Below are 16,686 nucleotides of genomic sequence, written 5' to 3'. Positions count from 1 at the left end.
CTCTTGCTGCAAATTTCCCTCGCCAGTGTTTCAGGATGGTCAGCTGTGAACAGGGTTAAAGAGATGGTGGGAGGATGGAGGGGAATTCATTTTATTCTGATCCTTCCACACTTGCATCTTCAAATTCCTCCCTTCCATCATCACCTTTTTTGGTGATCTCATTGCTCTTAATTGGATGGATTGACTCATTATTCTCCTTTCTTATCTTCTAAACTGATTAGATACACAGTAACTTTTATGTGCTTATACTTTGCAGCTCAAATGGAGGTCCGTCGAAGTTTAATTTAATTTTTTTTTATGATTTTAGATTGTTTTAATGGATTAATTTTAAAAAATAAAAAAAATATTATTTTAATATATTTATGACCAAAAATCATTTTTAAAACAATTATAATCACATTTCTACACCTCAATTTTATCTCTTCCATCCATTCCTCGTGACAATCATAGCCTAAATGAATCATGGGGACAAGGGTCTGACGATGAATCAATAATTGGAGGATTAAAACACGAAAGCCAGTAAGGTTTATAATTATTAGATGTTGACATAGCTGTTCGCCCTTGCATTGCCATAGCTATTTGTTTTTTTTTTAGTTTAATGTATGTGTTTGAGTCAGTTTGTATGCATCTTGATTAATTTCACGGGTTCTGAAGTTAACAACCATATAATCCTCTAGTTGTCATCATATGAGCAATCACAGAGCTCGAACTTAAGATTACAGAGAAAACAAATCTCTTAGTTATAAGTTTTTAATACTGTGCTATTACTTAGTTGATTTGCCATAACTATTTTGCCATGGCATACTCGTTGATACTGAAAAATTGATGATGAGGTGTGAAGAAGTCAGGCCCCCATGGCCATGGACGGGGAAAGGGCCTTTAAATGCAGAAAATAATAAGTGATATGAAATCTTAATTAATTGATATAAATTATAAGCATGTGAATTAAATTACAAAATTCGTAAAGAGGGATTGATTTTGGAATTATTTTAATATTTGGGTTAAGGATTTTATTTAAATATCGTATTTGATATTGTTTATGGCAATTAGTAAAATGCACCGACTAAATAATGGTATATAGCATTGGAATAGTACATAGGTTAATTTGTTGTGGAAAAATCTATATAATATAGTTTGTCGGTGATATACATATATATATCAAATAGTTTTTAAACAATTATATATATCAACATCTATTCCTTACCTTTTCCTTTTCTTAAACATTTTTTTTTTTTGAAAAGGATATGAAATAGACAAGGAATTAATTAATTATTTTTAAAACTTAAAAAAATTAATCCATATTGAAAAACTAGACGGGCTAATTCATGATCTACCCTCCATTCTTCTTCTTCTTCGTTTTTTGTTTTTTTTGTTTTTCGAGAAAAGATCCTATTTTATTTTTGGTCCAAGATCACCAACTTGACCCGTCTAGATCTGGGTGGGTCTTTGAATCACAGATATCATGATGCAGCCAGCTGCGAGGTGCTAACTGCTAAGGTGTCCTAAATATATGGGGCCCAGATCAATGAATGACCTCACCAGTTGCCTTCACTACCATCCACCACGCAACCATATAAGGGTGTCGGTGCTCCCTTTCACAAGAAAGCAAATTGAATATGAAATATATTTTTTTAAGTATAGTAATTATGAATATACTAATCGATGGAAAAGGTTGAATAATCCCAACGGTCCAATCTGATCACTTTCCAATACCCAGTAAGTAACCTCAAAAGCCAGTCTTTAGAGTAAAAGAATTGGAAAATAAAAATAAAAATAAAAATTAAGAGGACAGAATGAAAAACATGATTTGATCTCCGCATGTAATATAAAACTTTGGTTATTTCAAAAGCATGTATAGCTCGTTTTTTAGATCAAAAAATAAATCAGGTTTAACCTGATAGCTTCATGAAAATTAAAATAAAAGCTTTTTATTTTTTGTATTTAATGCTTGTTTGTTTATGCTGTTAATCATATCTTAAATTATTATATATAGTATAAAAACTTAAAAAATAATGCTTTTTATCATAATTATAATTTAAAATGCGGTTGGTTAGTAGATCAATGAGTGCTTATTTAGAAGTATGATAAATATTACATTTGAAAATGATTTTTACTTGAAAATACATTAAAAAAATTTTTATTTTTATTTTTTAAAATTTAATTCTGGTATAATCAAAAGATAAAAAAAAAATAATTTAAAAATACGGTCCAGCCGTAATTCCAAACACCTTCCAAGAGCATATTAGAGATTGTGATAGATTTTGTTTTTCAAAGTATTTTTTACTTAAAAATATGTAAAAATAATATTTATTTTTTTTAAAAATTATTTATAATATTAGGATATTAAAACAAGAAAAAATGCATAAAAATTTGATTTAAAACTAAAAAAAATAAATATCTGCAAAAACACGGTCAATACGCATCTTAACACCAACTTAAATTAAATTAAATTAGAGTGTTAACTACAAAGTTAGAACTCAAATCATAAAATCTTATTGACCATTAAAGTGTTTGTAAGAAACAGTGAATGAACACAAGTGATTTATCCTTTCATATGCGTGGAGCCCGCGAGAAGGACATTTGTCTGTAATCAAGCCAAAGCTAGCTTTGTAGTTGTATAGGTGTCTACTATCCATGTGAGAGAGAGAGAGAGAGAGAGAGAGATGCCTTAACTCTCATTGTTTTGCCTTTTCCTTTCTTTATTCCTTGCACAGACCTCAAAGTAGCACTCCTTACTTCTACTTGTGATAATGGGCGCTACCTCTGCTCTCCACCATTAAGTGTTTTGATCATTCAATCTCAACGAGGGATAGGACCAAGACAAGCAAAAAGCAAAGACAACCCAGTTTTGAGATCTGAGAGGTGAAGCTTGAGGTGGGAGATAGGGACGATGAAGCTTCTGCTGCAACCGAAGGGAGTTCTTGCTGCCCTCTTGCTGTTGATTTTTCCTGCCTTTTATTCTCCATTCGCTCATGCCTCTCCTCCTGTCCTGTCGGTGGGAATCTTTTCTTGTTTTATTGACCGTGATTAACACCTATTCGTATTCAAGTTTGGTTCTTACCTTTGATTCTCTTTACTGCAGGAATGGAATGCTCCTAAACCTAGGCACCTACCTCTGCTGAAGAGTGCCTTGCAGCTTCCAACTGTAAGTAACAAACAGTTAACTGTCATTTTTTTTTCTTGGTTATAAGTTATATATAGGGGTCTTTAACTTTACTAAATATATGCACATACATGTCCTTTATGTAGTCAAATGAAAAGCAGTCTGATCTCTGGACTCCTTTGGATGATCAAGGATGGAGACCTTGTGTTGAGTCCACAAACTCCCCTCCTTGTGAGTATCGATGACCCATAGAGCCCTTTGAGTTTTATTTGTGTAATTCTATTAATTCCTCCCATGGGATTTGTGTTTCGTGTTTGTATTTTGATTGGCTGACTTGTCCATTATTTTGAGCAGCGTTACCTGAGAAATCTGAGGGATATCTTCAAGTGTTTCTTGATGGAGGGTTGAACCAGCAAAGAATGGGGGTAGGTGCTCCTTTCTTCCCCATTTAGTTTTGCTTTCTTGCTTCTGCTTGTACAGTTAGTCATAATATGAATCTACTATCAATAGATATGTGATGCGGTTGCTGTTGCTAAAATACTCAATGCGACACTTGTCATCCCACATTTTGAAGTCAATCCTGTTTGGCAAGATTCAAGGTATTGTTTTACACTCTTGCTTGTATGAGTTTCTTTATACCACGGATCAACAAGGCATTATTCTGAAGTTGCATACTTTTCTATGCAGCTCTTTCATGGATATATTTGATGTGGATCACTTTATTAATGTCTTAAAGGATGACATTTCTATAGTTAAAGAACTACCTGATGAATTCTCCTGGAGCACGAGGGAGTATTATGCCATAGCTATTCGAGCTACCCGAATTAAGATGGCACCTGTCCATGCTTCAGCTAACTGGTATCTAGAGAATGTCTCGCCTGTGCTGCAGAGGTTGGTATACCTGTACCTTTTTCTTTAAGTGTACATTTAAGTTGTTCTTTACATTTTTCATCCAGGATTTCTGGTCTCAACATGCTACTATCTGTCTAATATCTCTCACACTTTTTAAGAAGCAAGCCAGCTCCCTATATACATATTCTTACTGACCTGAGAACATGAGGAGATGGTAACAGTTACTTCAGCATTTTTGCATGGAAGTGCTGCTCCCTAGACTTAACCACACTTCATTGCAGTTGCAAACCATAACTGTTACCATCTGCACCAAGCAATGGCTTCTTCAAATGAAAATGGAGTTTAGAGTATAAAACATTCATTTTTAGTGGTGAAACATGTGCATCTACATGTATACTGGTAGCCGAAACTTCCTTTATCCAGTCCACATTCATGCGTTCCCAATAATTTTATAGGGTGAATTTTTGCAACAGTGACTCGAACTATTTCTTGAGTAGCACAATTCTACAAATTCTTCTTTCTTTGAGTTCACAAAACTATAATCAGTGATCTTCCATGTGTGTTCCAGTTACGGGATTGCTGCGGTTTCCCCATTCTCTCACCGCCTGTCCTTTGATAACTTGCCTATGGACATCCAACGTCTACGTTGTAAAGTCAATTTTCAAGCATTAGTTTTTGTTCCACATATTCGAGCACTTGGAGATGCTCTTGTCAGTCGCCTCAGACATCCTTACAAGAATGGAGCACCTGGTGCCAGCTACCTACAGGAATCCACTGATGTGATTGATAAAGATAGTGCAGGGAAGTTTGTTGTGCTACATCTTCGTTTTGACAAGGTATGGTATGACCGAATTCTGATATAAACCAGCTGAAGTTAAGTTTGTGCTTTTGTAACTCTCTAAATGTTATTGACCCATCACATTTTAGCAATATCAATTTAGAATGTTTTTGTTTGGGCGCATGCATCCCTTTGTTTATGTACCCCTGGCTAACCTTATTACCTGGCAGGATATGGCTGCTCATTCAGCCTGTGATTTTGGTGGGGGAAAAGCTGAAAAGTTGGCTCTGGCCAAATACCGACAAGTGATTTGGCAGGGAAGAGTCCTTAACTCCCAATTCACTGATGAAGAGTTGAGGAGTCAGGGGCGCTGTCCATTGACTCCAGAAGAGATCGGGTTGCTGCTAGCAGCTTTGGGTTTTGACAATAGCACTCGTCTATATCTAGCTTCCCATAAGGTCTTTTAGATTTACTAGTTTGGATTTGATAGCACTCCTATATAGACATTGAAAAGGATAATTATGATTCTGTGAATGGCCCTGTTTTCTCAGGTTTATGGTGGAGAAGCTAGGATTTCAACTTTACGAAAATTGTTTCCACTAATGGAAGACAAAAAAAGTCTTGCCTCTTCAGAGGAACGATCACAGATCAAAGGAAAGGCTTCTCTGTTAGCTGCAGTTGACTACTATGTTGGCTTGCACAGTGACATCTTCGTCTCTGCTTCTCCAGGAAATATGCACAATGCTCTGGTGAGTCTTCCTAGCTGGTTTGTGCACGTTAATTTTACAGCGCATCGCACAGCATGGCTAGACTTCTAAACATTGAGTTGAGCTAATGTTATGTGCTCTGCACCTCACTGCTCTAGTTTCATCTTGAACCAAAATGAGGAGTAATACTATGGACGTGGCATCTATAATCAAAGATTTTTTTTTCTTAATGTTTAATGTGATGCTTGCCATTATTGAAATAAATGAATTAATCTAGCATTTATCACAAACTGGCACGTCAGTTAGTGGAAGTATTAGTAAAGGTGTTAGTGTGTCTGGTGCTAGCATTATTCAATGAGTAATGTTGCCTAACCAAATCCTATTTGGTTGAACTCTTTTTGATACTTCAGGTTAGGACTAGTATTTTTGCTCTGCACCCACTGCTAAGAACTAAAACAAGATAAACTCGGGTTTCACATTCATTTAGATATGAGAATAACTCAAAACACTTTGAACACCTTTGAGGTAACAGTTAGGCTATCAAAAGATATTGGTAGTTAGGAGGAGTTTAGTTTTGTTTCGATGTCTGTCTTTCAACTTCCTTGTTTACAATATGATAACATACTTGAGTTGAACTAATAAATAGATATGGGAGAATAGATTTATTTCTCCGATGTATATCCTACTTATCCTAGCCCGCTACTGACTTTACATTTTTATGAAAAAAAGAAAAAGGTTGAAAGGGGTTCTTTATTGTATTAATCAATTGCAGCTTGATCGCATGCCAGTAAAATTCTTCTGTGAAAGTTTACATAATGAAAAATTTTGTGATGCCAACAGGTTGGACATCGGACTTATAAAAACTTGAAGACCATAAGGCCAAATATGGCTTTGTTAGGCCAACTGTTCCTTAACAAAACCATTAGTTGGACAGACTTCCAGCAAGCGGTCGTTGAAGGGCATGAAAACAGACAAGGGCAGATCAGGCTAAGAAAACCAAAGCAATCTATTTATACTTATCCTGCTCCTGATTGCATGTGCTATGCTTGATGTGATTTATGTGAAGGATATCAAACCATGTGTGTTCTATTGATTTATCACCGCAACTATTGTTTGTGGCTTGTGCCCTGTAGTATTGACACCATAAATAAACATGAATTTCTTTTTTCTCCAATGAATTTTAGTACCCTTGTAGCATATTCGTGAGTGGAAATTGGTTGTATTAAAATGGAAGTGGATTTCAGAGAACTATGTTTTTGTCAGATTCTTGGTTGGTTCTGGTTTCTGGATAGGGATATCAGGACCAGAAGTGTTTCTATCCATCATTCAATTGTTAACAGCTGTATTCACTCCGCATCCATTCGAAAAAAAACTTGTCTTTAGTGAAATATTATTACATTTGCAGAGACCATGTCCTGGTTCGGATTTCTTTCTTTATGGCTGGATTCAGATTTCACGCCGGAGACCATTCTTGCTGGTCCCTAACAAGCTGATCTTGTCTGCGCATCGGGGTACAGCAGCTAGCACTTAACAACTAAAACAATAATGTTAGTCCCAATTGAGTACAGCGGGCGTGGTACTGTATTTCAGTCAATCTTGGTGAATTTAAAGGAAACAAGACAGGCACACGAGAACGAGTACCGACTCTGAGTACCAATTGATTGATATAGCAACAAATGTAACAGGACAGCCTCAAATGATTTGGAGTCAAATTGGATCAATTTTGACAACTAGTCAAAGCTATGAAAATATACAAATCTACATCGCCTAATTTTGTTGTGAAGCGAACCAGGCAGTATAATCGGACCGCATTTGTTATGAAGAATGTTAAAGCACATGTACGATGCCCCAAGAGCTTTCATAGATGCCACGACTTGATATGGGGTTTCCTGGCCAAATTGTGCAGTTCTAAGGAGCAAAAGTTAGGGCATCTGCAGAGATCAACAAAAATGATCTTACTGATCCCCGGATGTTGGAGTTGGGGGTGGACCATCTCTCCTATCCTTCACAGTGGTTGGAGATCCGGTTCCATTTTGGGATGCAGCAGCCATCTCCTTTTCCTCTGGTGGAGTTGGATGAGAGGCTATGTCTTCATCGATAGGAAGTGTTCTCTTTGAACCCTCCAAAGCAACACCAAGAACTATATTTTCCTCCAATGCAGATCTAGATGATGATGGCTGAGAAACTGACCTTTTCTCCTGTTTTGACTGGGAAGATTCCTTCAATCCAGCTGCTTTTTCAGTACTGGCTTCCTGTGAGTTAACTGCAGTTACCTTGCTATTCTGGCTTACATTTGCAGGACTAGTAGTCTTAGATTTCGCATCTGATGTTTTATTTTTATTCAAATTGTCAGAAACTGATCCTGCTGCTTTGGATCCCAATCCTGATGCTTCTGTAGCATTTGAATTTGTCTTAAGGACAGAAGTTGGTGGGGATTTCACTGTCATTTTGTCATCGACCCTGGAATGAGATGCGGATACTGTTGTAGACTTTGTGTGCACCTTGGCATCTGAATTTGGTGTTTCACCACTATTAGCATCTCCCTTCGAGTCAGATTTTGGTGTTTCTTTTGCCCTCGAGTCAGACTTTGTGTTTGTTCCTGCTTTGGTGTCACTTGTAAGCCTTGATATGGTCTTACTGTCTTTCTCTCCAGTTACCTTACTGTCTTTTTCTCCAGTTACACGGCCCGAACGAGCTTGTGATTTTGCTTTATCTTCTCCATTGATTCTATAAGAAGGTTCAATCAGTAGTAAAGGACGTTTTGATGCCACTCCTCCATGGTTATAGATGGAATCTGTGAAAGGAACATTTTCTATATCGGTGTCACTGGTGTCGCTGTATATTTTCTGTATTGTACGGATTGGCGTAGCGAGTCGGGCCCTATGATGGCTGATAACCCTTAGTAAATCCAAAAGTATAGCTTCCTGTTTCAGTGAACAATGCATTTAAGATAAGCCTTGTCTTCCATATGCAAAATTCAGATAAGACATGCATTATCTACCCAAAATAAAAAAAAGAGGTGCAGATCTGCATTTGATTAAAAATGATGGAGCTCCTTCCAGCCCATGAAAATGAATGAAATGAAGCTTTTATTGATCATGGGGAGACTTGAACCCAAACTTTGTAGAGGACAGTGAGCTTCGTTTTCTTTGTTTTTTTTTCCTGCCTTGCTTTCTTTTCTTTAACAAAGTTGAGGAAAGTCAATCAAAAAGCAGCAAAAGGAGTCAAAAGATGCCGAGATGCCGATTGAGCTACAGTTCATTGGCATCTTATAGGCCATGCTTTTAATATGGGAAGTTCAGTAGAATGATGACTAGATAATTTTTTAATAGAAGTGTCCTTATTTAGGGAGCTTCCGCATAAATCTTTGAAGTTCCATATACGAGCTTTCTCAAATATAATTACAAAATCTAAGTTCTATTGTTGGACATGATGACTTCTAAATATCTGGATATATTCACATATTTATGCTAACACCTGCATGCACATCAGCCTGTACAAGGTTATCATATCAAGCATATTTACAAGTTTGTGTAACTATATTTCTATGGAAGATTAAAAATTGAAATAAAAGGAATTATGACAAATTTCGTGAGAAGAAGTTAGCATGCATTTTCCTCGTTTGCTGTTGTTAAAAGGGTGGAAAGAATGGATGATTGTGTGGCAACATTAGTCTCTCATGTTGCGCCAAGCACACAAACAAGACACCAACAAGTTCAGGTTGGATGACTGAAAATACCCAACCAACAGTGCATCAACACAAAGCAAGCATGATATGAATGGTTTTCCACAGTATCATAGGCCAAAAAGGTCTTCAAAGGCTTTATCCAGAAAGTCTGGAAAAGGATTTGTGACAGAAAGCATAAATAAGTCTGGGAGAGCTCCTTTTTTTTTTTTTTTTTTGGAGGGTGGTTTTCTACCTCTTCATATACAAAAACATACAAAATGCACGACATCAGTACCATTATTAATTATTCATAACGTATCTACATAGCAAAGTTTACTGTGGGCTATATTAATCAAGATAGGGTAGTGCTAGGGGGTAAGTATAAAATCTTTACCTTCACACAAAGGTATTCTTCATGATGTGATGTCTTCACAAAACAGGACACTAAGATCTGTAAAATACAACACAGATCAGACACAGATAAGCATATACGAAACCTGCATTAAATCATTCAGTTGTTCAATTAAAGCATTCATAATACTGACAATTATTGAGTGCATATGGTGCATTCACCCACCCCCCTCAAAAAAAAAAAAAAAAAGCATGCTGCACATATTCATGAACTAGCATGGGGAAATTTGAGCCTAAGCTCTTGTTTCCCAAGTACAACTGTAAATTTCTCATCATTTTTCCAGTGCAAATGATAAAAAGCATGAAGCCAACATATTGTCTTTTATAAAAAATTTTATCACTGCTATCATTCTGTATTTAGAAAAATGAAAAAGAAACAAATGGCCTCAATACTCAACGCATACAAGCAGCCCAAGAACTGTCAAGGCAAGAAAATGGCCTCTCATTTACATTCCTAAATTTAACTCCACAAAACATAATTATTTCCCTAGCATCTTTACCTCAAAGATTTATAGTCAAATATTGAGAATGAAAAAAATTCAAGGAATTGTGTCAACTTCCATTATGCTCAAAACAATTGACTTATTCTTTAAACTTTTTCCTCAATATTACCAATCTGGAATGAAACATGCATTAAAATTGGGCTTTAGGCTGCTTTTTGGATGCACATGCATTTTCCTAGCACAGATACTCAGGGAGGAAAAATGACACTTGGCAATTCATAGTCATTAAATGCCTCAAATCTCTGCATGTTTTGATAACTTAACAGATCAACTGCATTCATAATTTTTTTTGGAAATGAAAAACTCAAAAAAATACTGCACAGACAGTAAAATATCAGCAACATAAGCAGATATATATCAATTACCTATAAATCAGAATACAGAAAATAAAAAAATGATTAACTGGACACTTTTACTGCTCTCAAAGCAAAATTCCTTAAACTAGCAAAAATACATGACCTGGCCTACATGCCCCTTTAAGATAGTTCCTTTGACAAATGCATCTTTTATGAAAGTGCAATAACTCCTTTGACAAATGCATCTTTTATGAAAGTGCAATAACTGTCCTTAATTGGTTGATAAAAGTTAAATTCTTTTTCACATGTAAATAGGATTGGGATATAGGATATTCAAATTAAACATGCAAAATTAACATTTTGATTCATGACATGGGCCAATAACTTGGGGCCATACCTAAATTTGAAAAATGGACCTTAATTAAAGTGAGATGGGAGTTGGATTTTTATAAGCATTCCTTTGTAAGATAAAGCACTAACCAGGAGAGCCTGATTTTCAGGATTGATATTGTCCAAAAATATTCTTCTATGCAACCTCTGCTGCTCAACTTGAGGATTCTTGGCCAGGACTTTGCGCATATCAGCAACAATATTCTGCACAGAGAGAAGCACTGAACAAAGTGGCTACAGAGGAAATGTCAAATAGAATTTAAATGGTTGAAAGGGTAAAAGTCATTATGGATGAAAAGATAATGTTCTCCTCACATTAATCTTATGAGCATCCAAATGACTAATGGCCAGGTGGGTTTTAATACGCCAATGAGTCTTTTGACTGAGATTTCTAACAACGTTCACTGTGAACTTGTGATTTGGAATATGAACTGCTTCACGATCTTCACCTCTGACAATTGTTGGTGACCACCAACCCACATGCTGCAGAGAATGAGAAAGGGGAAGGAGCACATAAGGCATTGCCATCATTAGCAATGTCAAAGCAATACTAGATTCTCAGTTGTCTGGCAAAAATATAAAAAGACCTTTACTAATATTTTTATATCGTTGGAAATAACGTGCACCTAGGGGTCCATTTACAGATTTGAAGCACAATATCCCAAATTTACATGTTATTTTTTCATTTTACTTTCTTGCAGCTTCTTCAAACTTCAAAGAGATGTGTTCTCATGTACAAACCTCAACAGTGCCAGAAACTTCATAACCTTCAATTTTTGTTTGAATCCACTCATTCACAACAAAAGGCCGAGTTGCATGAATCATTGCACTGGAGAGGAAATTTGTGAATATCTGGAACAATGAACAATATAAAAGTCAGACCTTGAAGAAAATGAACCTGCATGCTATTTAGCTACAGAATGAATAAAAATATAATTTGTTAAAATAAGGAGAGAGAAAACGAGGTTGCTGCCAGAGGCTATACACAGAAAAATGAATTAACTTGAAGTCCAGAAACATTAAAAGACAGGATGAATAAAAAGGACGAACTCTTCATCGCACCTCACGACCAGCAAGAGTCAGCAATACTGTCCCAAGACCTCCAGCAGTGAGCCACTTCTGGGTAGAGAAACCCAGCAACTCCATGAATAGTGAAACAGCAGCTACCCACACTGCAGAGTATACAGCTCTCCCAGCAAATTGGAAACCCATCTGTCCAAAATGCAAACATATCTTTACTTGTAAACAAGAACTCGCTAAGAAATATGTGTATGTAACAGTTCAGTTGTCTGGCCAGAAAGAAAATAAAGATATAATGAAAAAGAAAACTGAGGATGAATACATATTCAAAAGTGCTTATTAACTAGGTGGGGAAATTGTAGATATGGGTGCCTGATCTAATTGACATCCAATTGAAAGAAGATCAGAAGGTTATATGATCAGTGTGAATAAACAAGTAGAAATTTTTTGCATGGCTCTACTTTGTGCAATCAACAATGCTAAGCACTTTTGAAGAATGTCAATTTGCCAATAAGAAGGATATTATGTACCTATGAACACTTAGGTGGTGCAGACAGGAAGCAAAATTTGTCATTTTGCAGATAAAAGTATCTGTAATTTCAAGATTTGCTGGAAAATCCAGAATAATTGTCTAAGTCTAGGTTTTATTTTCTATTTTCTATTTAGTAGTCATAAAGATTTATTAGCTTTATTAGGTTTTTCATGTTCTAAATAGACTATTAGTATTTTTTTTTTTTATATATATATATATATAAGAAAATAAGTCCTCATCGAACTTGGGATACTAGCAACTCCATATAAAGGTGTTATGCAATGTTCAGTAGAATTAGTTTGTGAATAAAATCCAACAATTTGCTTTTGATTGTGTGACTCGATCTCCCTTTATGTATGGAATCCACACTTTTAATCCCCATCAATCATATGGCTATTAACCATCTAAAGACCAACTCAAACCCTAAAACTACTGTTCACGTTCCTAAACAGTCTCAGAAAGTCAGATCCATAGCAGCCCCCAAAGCAGTCCTACTTCAGTTGGTATCAAAGCAAAACCTCAAACCCCACTGCACACCTCAATTGATATTTCGATTCGATTCAATTCTCTGCCTGCAATTTTAGAATTGAGTGGAAAGGAGTTTTCCTGCATCCTAATCCCTTGATCGCTATGTAGACATTGTTCAATTTGCTGAAGTTATACATCTGTTTTTTTCATCATTGTTGCCAGGTTTATATTGCTGAAACTGGTTGTTTTCTTGTTGAAGTTAACCTGTAGTTTGGTTTGGTTATATTCAAGAGAAGCTATTTTGTTTCCCAACAGAAGTTTTGGAGGAGAGAATACGTATCCTATACTTATTGGACATACAGAAATCCTTATGACTCAATTAAGAGAGAAGTACTAGAGGCTAATAATGAGTTGAGCTCACTTTTGATGATTAGACAATCTCACATGTTGTATCATATTATAGAGAGGAGCTAAGTCAAGTATTCAATCAGTATGGCTGTGTGGACTTTATAATCATATTTGAAGCGTTAGCATTCGCTAATTTTAGGTATTATAAAAATGCTATGATAGCTAGAGCTTTGCTCCAAGGACGCTGTGGCTACAGTAATGGTTGAAGGTTGGAAGTTGGATATTACATTTATTCGACTCTTAGTGTTTTGACTTTTGAGAATGTACGGTAATACTAAGAACAAACCATGGATGTTATAAATCCTACACAAAAATCAAATCTGAGAGTTGAAAGGCTAAACCAACAAGTGGAGCAGCCAATATAACCAACAATAAAGATGGAACTGCATGCTGAGAAAGAAAGCCCTAGCATAAAAAGTCAGAAACTTTTGGAAGCAAAACCTGTGAAGCCAACTCTTCAGCATGAACAACAATTCCAGCAACCTAAGGGCCATGAAAAGAAGGTAGAAACAGTATAAAGGAATGCAGGAAGGTCTGATGAGAGGGTTCGGCAAATAGAAACTGAAAATCACTATGTAGGAAAGAAATTCAGGGGACATCATTAGGAAGGTGTCAGAGATTGACACGCCAAAGACAGTAGACACCATGAAGGAACAAGAGCACAGCATCAAGAATGCTCAAGACAGAGACGAGCGAATTGTACATGTCAATCACATTGACTTCCTTCTTCCACAAGTTTGGTGATTTGATTATAGAGAAAGGCATCATGCTTTCCTCGCTGTAAAACTTATGGCATAGAGTAGTGGTATCAAGTCAAGGGAGTGGCTTCAGGCTATGAGATGAGGTATGGAAGGTGTGGTTTTTACAATGACACTTCAAAACTTCAAGGTCTGATTTTTCTCCTTGCAGGTTTTTTTATTCTAGATAGACTATTGGTATTTTCTTATATAGAAAAATTAGTCCTCGTTCGACTTAAAGAGTACTATAAACTCTATATAAAGGTTATGCAATGTTCAATAGAGAATCATTTTATTAATAAAATTCCAGCATTTTGCTTTTGATTGTAAGACTCAATCTCCCTTATGTGGGACTCCTAATAACCCTAGGTGTGAAACATTGAGTTTTCTATCACTAGGTGTGACTCCTAAGAACCCTATTAGTGTGACTTCTAATAGTTCAACAAAAATTCTATATTTCAACCATCAAAAAGCCTCCATTGAATTCCCAAAAGTCCACACATCCTAGCCCCATCAATTCTATAGTTATTAACCATCTAAAGATCAACTTGAACCCTAAAATTACTGTCCATGCCACTGTTCACAGCCCTGAACAGCCTCTGAAAGTCAGATCCAGAACAGCCCTTAAAGCTGTCCTGCATCTTGAGGGTAATGCAATCCATATCATATCACAAATAATGTAACCAGACTATAATATTGCTTAACCTACTCCATAAGGTATGCAGTAAAATTAAAGCCAATAACAATCCAAAATTGAGAACAAGATCTACAGAAATATAACTCGAGAGGCATAAAGATCAGGAAAAAAATGATATCTGCTCATAGAAAGCCATGAACCAGTGATGACCATTCAAAAGAGAAATGATGATAAAATTTCAGAGATGAAAGAGAAAAGAAAAAAGAAAAAACTATATTTTAGCATGCAAAACATACAGTTCTTGCATCACTAGGCTGTGGGGACACCATGAAGAACTTCTGAGCTTGTTGAATCATGCTGCAAAGAAATTTTTGCTGATGTTTAGTTTTCATGCTACTGTCAATAAGCAATCTAGCAAGGAAACGCTAGCCCTAAATAAGAGCCAAAACATTTTCACTTTGAAAATCACAAAGCTCTGAAGAACAAGATGAATTAGTCATATAAAGCAGATTAGATTACAATAATGGAAGAATTATTGTGACTGTGGAGAGTAAAAGGTCACCCTGGTAAAAGAAAAATGAGAACAAATCCATAAAGTGAAGACCTCCATGGTTTCAGTTTATCGAGTCAACGTTGAGAGATGATCTTGTCCAACAATATAAAAAAGAATAGCAAGGAAAAGGGAATGATAGTCACCTTGATAAACAATAAGCAAATGCGAGCACTGTCGACAATGATCTTACAAAATTCAAAAGCCTTTGCTTGACAACCTCACTAGCTTCTGTGGGCAAAACAACAGGATCCAGTGCCCTGCAAGAAACCAAATTGTAATCAATTACAACATTCAATAATTGGAAAATAGGTTGTGCATTTAAGACTGAACATCCACAACTTTTCTTGCAACTTTAAAAAGGTGATGGTAGTTAGTTAAACCTGCAAACAAGTATCGCACCAGTCCACAGCATCAAAGGCTGAATATATGAGGCCATCACATAATAAGTTCCACTCTTTTTCCAACTATTGTCACTTTTCTGCAAGATAATTACGCAAACACCAAAAATAAAATCGCAGAACAACAATAACCTCAAAACAGTGCCATAAACTTAAACAGGGTAAACATACGTGAAATAGCAAGTTTCTGCTCTGACGCATTAGCGGCCCCAGACCCCATACAGCAAATACAATAATACCAACTGCTGGAGCTAACTTAAAAACGAGAGGACTAGTTTGTAAAGCATTAAAGGACCTGCATAATAACACACAGAGTATCAACAAAGATATCAGCTCAACGCATAAGCCACTGAAAGAAAGAAGACTACCTCGTCAACGTCACGGAAGCAGCCTTCACAGCAGGAAGTTCAAGGGCTTGGCGTGGCACCAAAAAAGAACGGCATCTAAAAGTTTTCTTATTATTACTTCTATTTAATGATACAGTATAGATTGGCCTTTGCAACAGTCGGCGACAATCGTGGAGCCGAAACTACAGCAGCAAAAAAAATAATCATCCAATATCCAAAAAAAAACCCTAAAATTAGCAACAGCATCAATAAAAAGAATACATTAAGAAATAATTACCTTGAGGGAGGTGTTGCTTAATAAAGGAACCTTGCCCTTCCCTAATAATATACTCTGAAAGAAGAAGGAAGAAGATGAAACAACAACAACAACAAAAAAAGGGTAAGAAGAAAGGAAAGGAAAAGAAAGAGCACCTTAAAAAATTGATTATGATTGTTGTTTGAGGGCTGGTTCTTGCAAAACCCCAAATCATGGGAAAATTGCAAGGAACCAGAAATAGCCATTTTGTTGCCTCAAAAATTCCGAAGTTCAGATTGATTTTTTCTTGGGAAAAAAAAAGGGGGGGGTGTGGAGGAGGAGGAGGACTACGGAATTTCAAGCATATTCCCCAGATGAAAAATACCACTTCAGAAAAATAGAGTTTCGTGCATTTTTTAAAAAAATAAAAGAAAAGAAAAAAACAGAGAGTGGAAGAATAATATATTATATATATACGAATAAGAGGAGAATCTCAGGCCTTGAAAACCTTTTTTTTCCGCGCAACAAATACGTGCGTTTAATTTGGGCTGTAAGCCCCGATTTTTTTAAATAAAATAAAATAAAACAACAAATACGTGCGTTCTCCTCCGCGAAAAAAATATTAAAATATGGGATTTACTATA

At 36.1% G+C, this 16,686-nt stretch overlaps 2 protein-coding genes across 2 annotated transcripts; one reads left to right on the top strand and one right to left on the bottom strand.

Moving 5' to 3' along the window:
* Positions 1 to 2,622: 2,622 nt before the first annotated feature.
* Positions 2,623 to 6,614, top strand: LOC133672773 (O-fucosyltransferase 39). Its single transcript, XM_062093301.1, has 10 exons — positions 2,623 to 2,995; positions 3,083 to 3,145; positions 3,250 to 3,334; positions 3,458 to 3,528; positions 3,614 to 3,702; positions 3,791 to 3,994; positions 4,524 to 4,791; positions 4,964 to 5,191; positions 5,285 to 5,482; positions 6,281 to 6,614. The coding sequence occupies exons 1-10, from the start codon at positions 2,891 to 2,893 to the stop codon at positions 6,488 to 6,490; spliced, it is 1,521 nt and encodes a 506-aa protein (XP_061949285.1). The 5' UTR covers positions 2,623 to 2,890; the 3' UTR covers positions 6,491 to 6,614.
* Positions 6,615 to 7,076: 462 nt separating this feature from the next.
* LOC133672771 (mechanosensitive ion channel protein 2, chloroplastic) lies at positions 7,077 to 16,477 on the bottom strand. The gene is made up of 13 exons (XM_062093300.1): positions 16,219 to 16,477; positions 16,085 to 16,138; positions 15,829 to 15,989; positions 15,632 to 15,755; positions 15,443 to 15,540; positions 15,206 to 15,319; positions 14,806 to 14,866; positions 11,770 to 11,919; positions 11,449 to 11,559; positions 11,023 to 11,190; positions 10,798 to 10,911; positions 9,502 to 9,558; positions 7,077 to 8,364 (listed from the first exon to the last, which is right to left on the bottom strand). The coding sequence occupies exons 1-13, from the start codon at positions 16,306 to 16,308 to the stop codon at positions 7,396 to 7,398; spliced, it is 2,271 nt and encodes a 756-aa protein (XP_061949284.1). The 5' UTR covers positions 16,309 to 16,477; the 3' UTR covers positions 7,077 to 7,395.
* Between the last annotated feature and the right edge of the window lie 209 nt (positions 16,478 to 16,686).

This window comes from Populus nigra, chromosome 14 (genome assembly GCF_951802175.1).
Source record: "Populus nigra chromosome 14, ddPopNigr1.1, whole genome shotgun sequence".
NCBI lineage: Eukaryota > Viridiplantae > Streptophyta > Magnoliopsida > Malpighiales > Salicaceae > Populus > Populus nigra.
The sequence above is the reverse complement of the archived record's forward strand: the minus strand, read 5'-3'. Positions and strand labels throughout refer to the sequence as shown.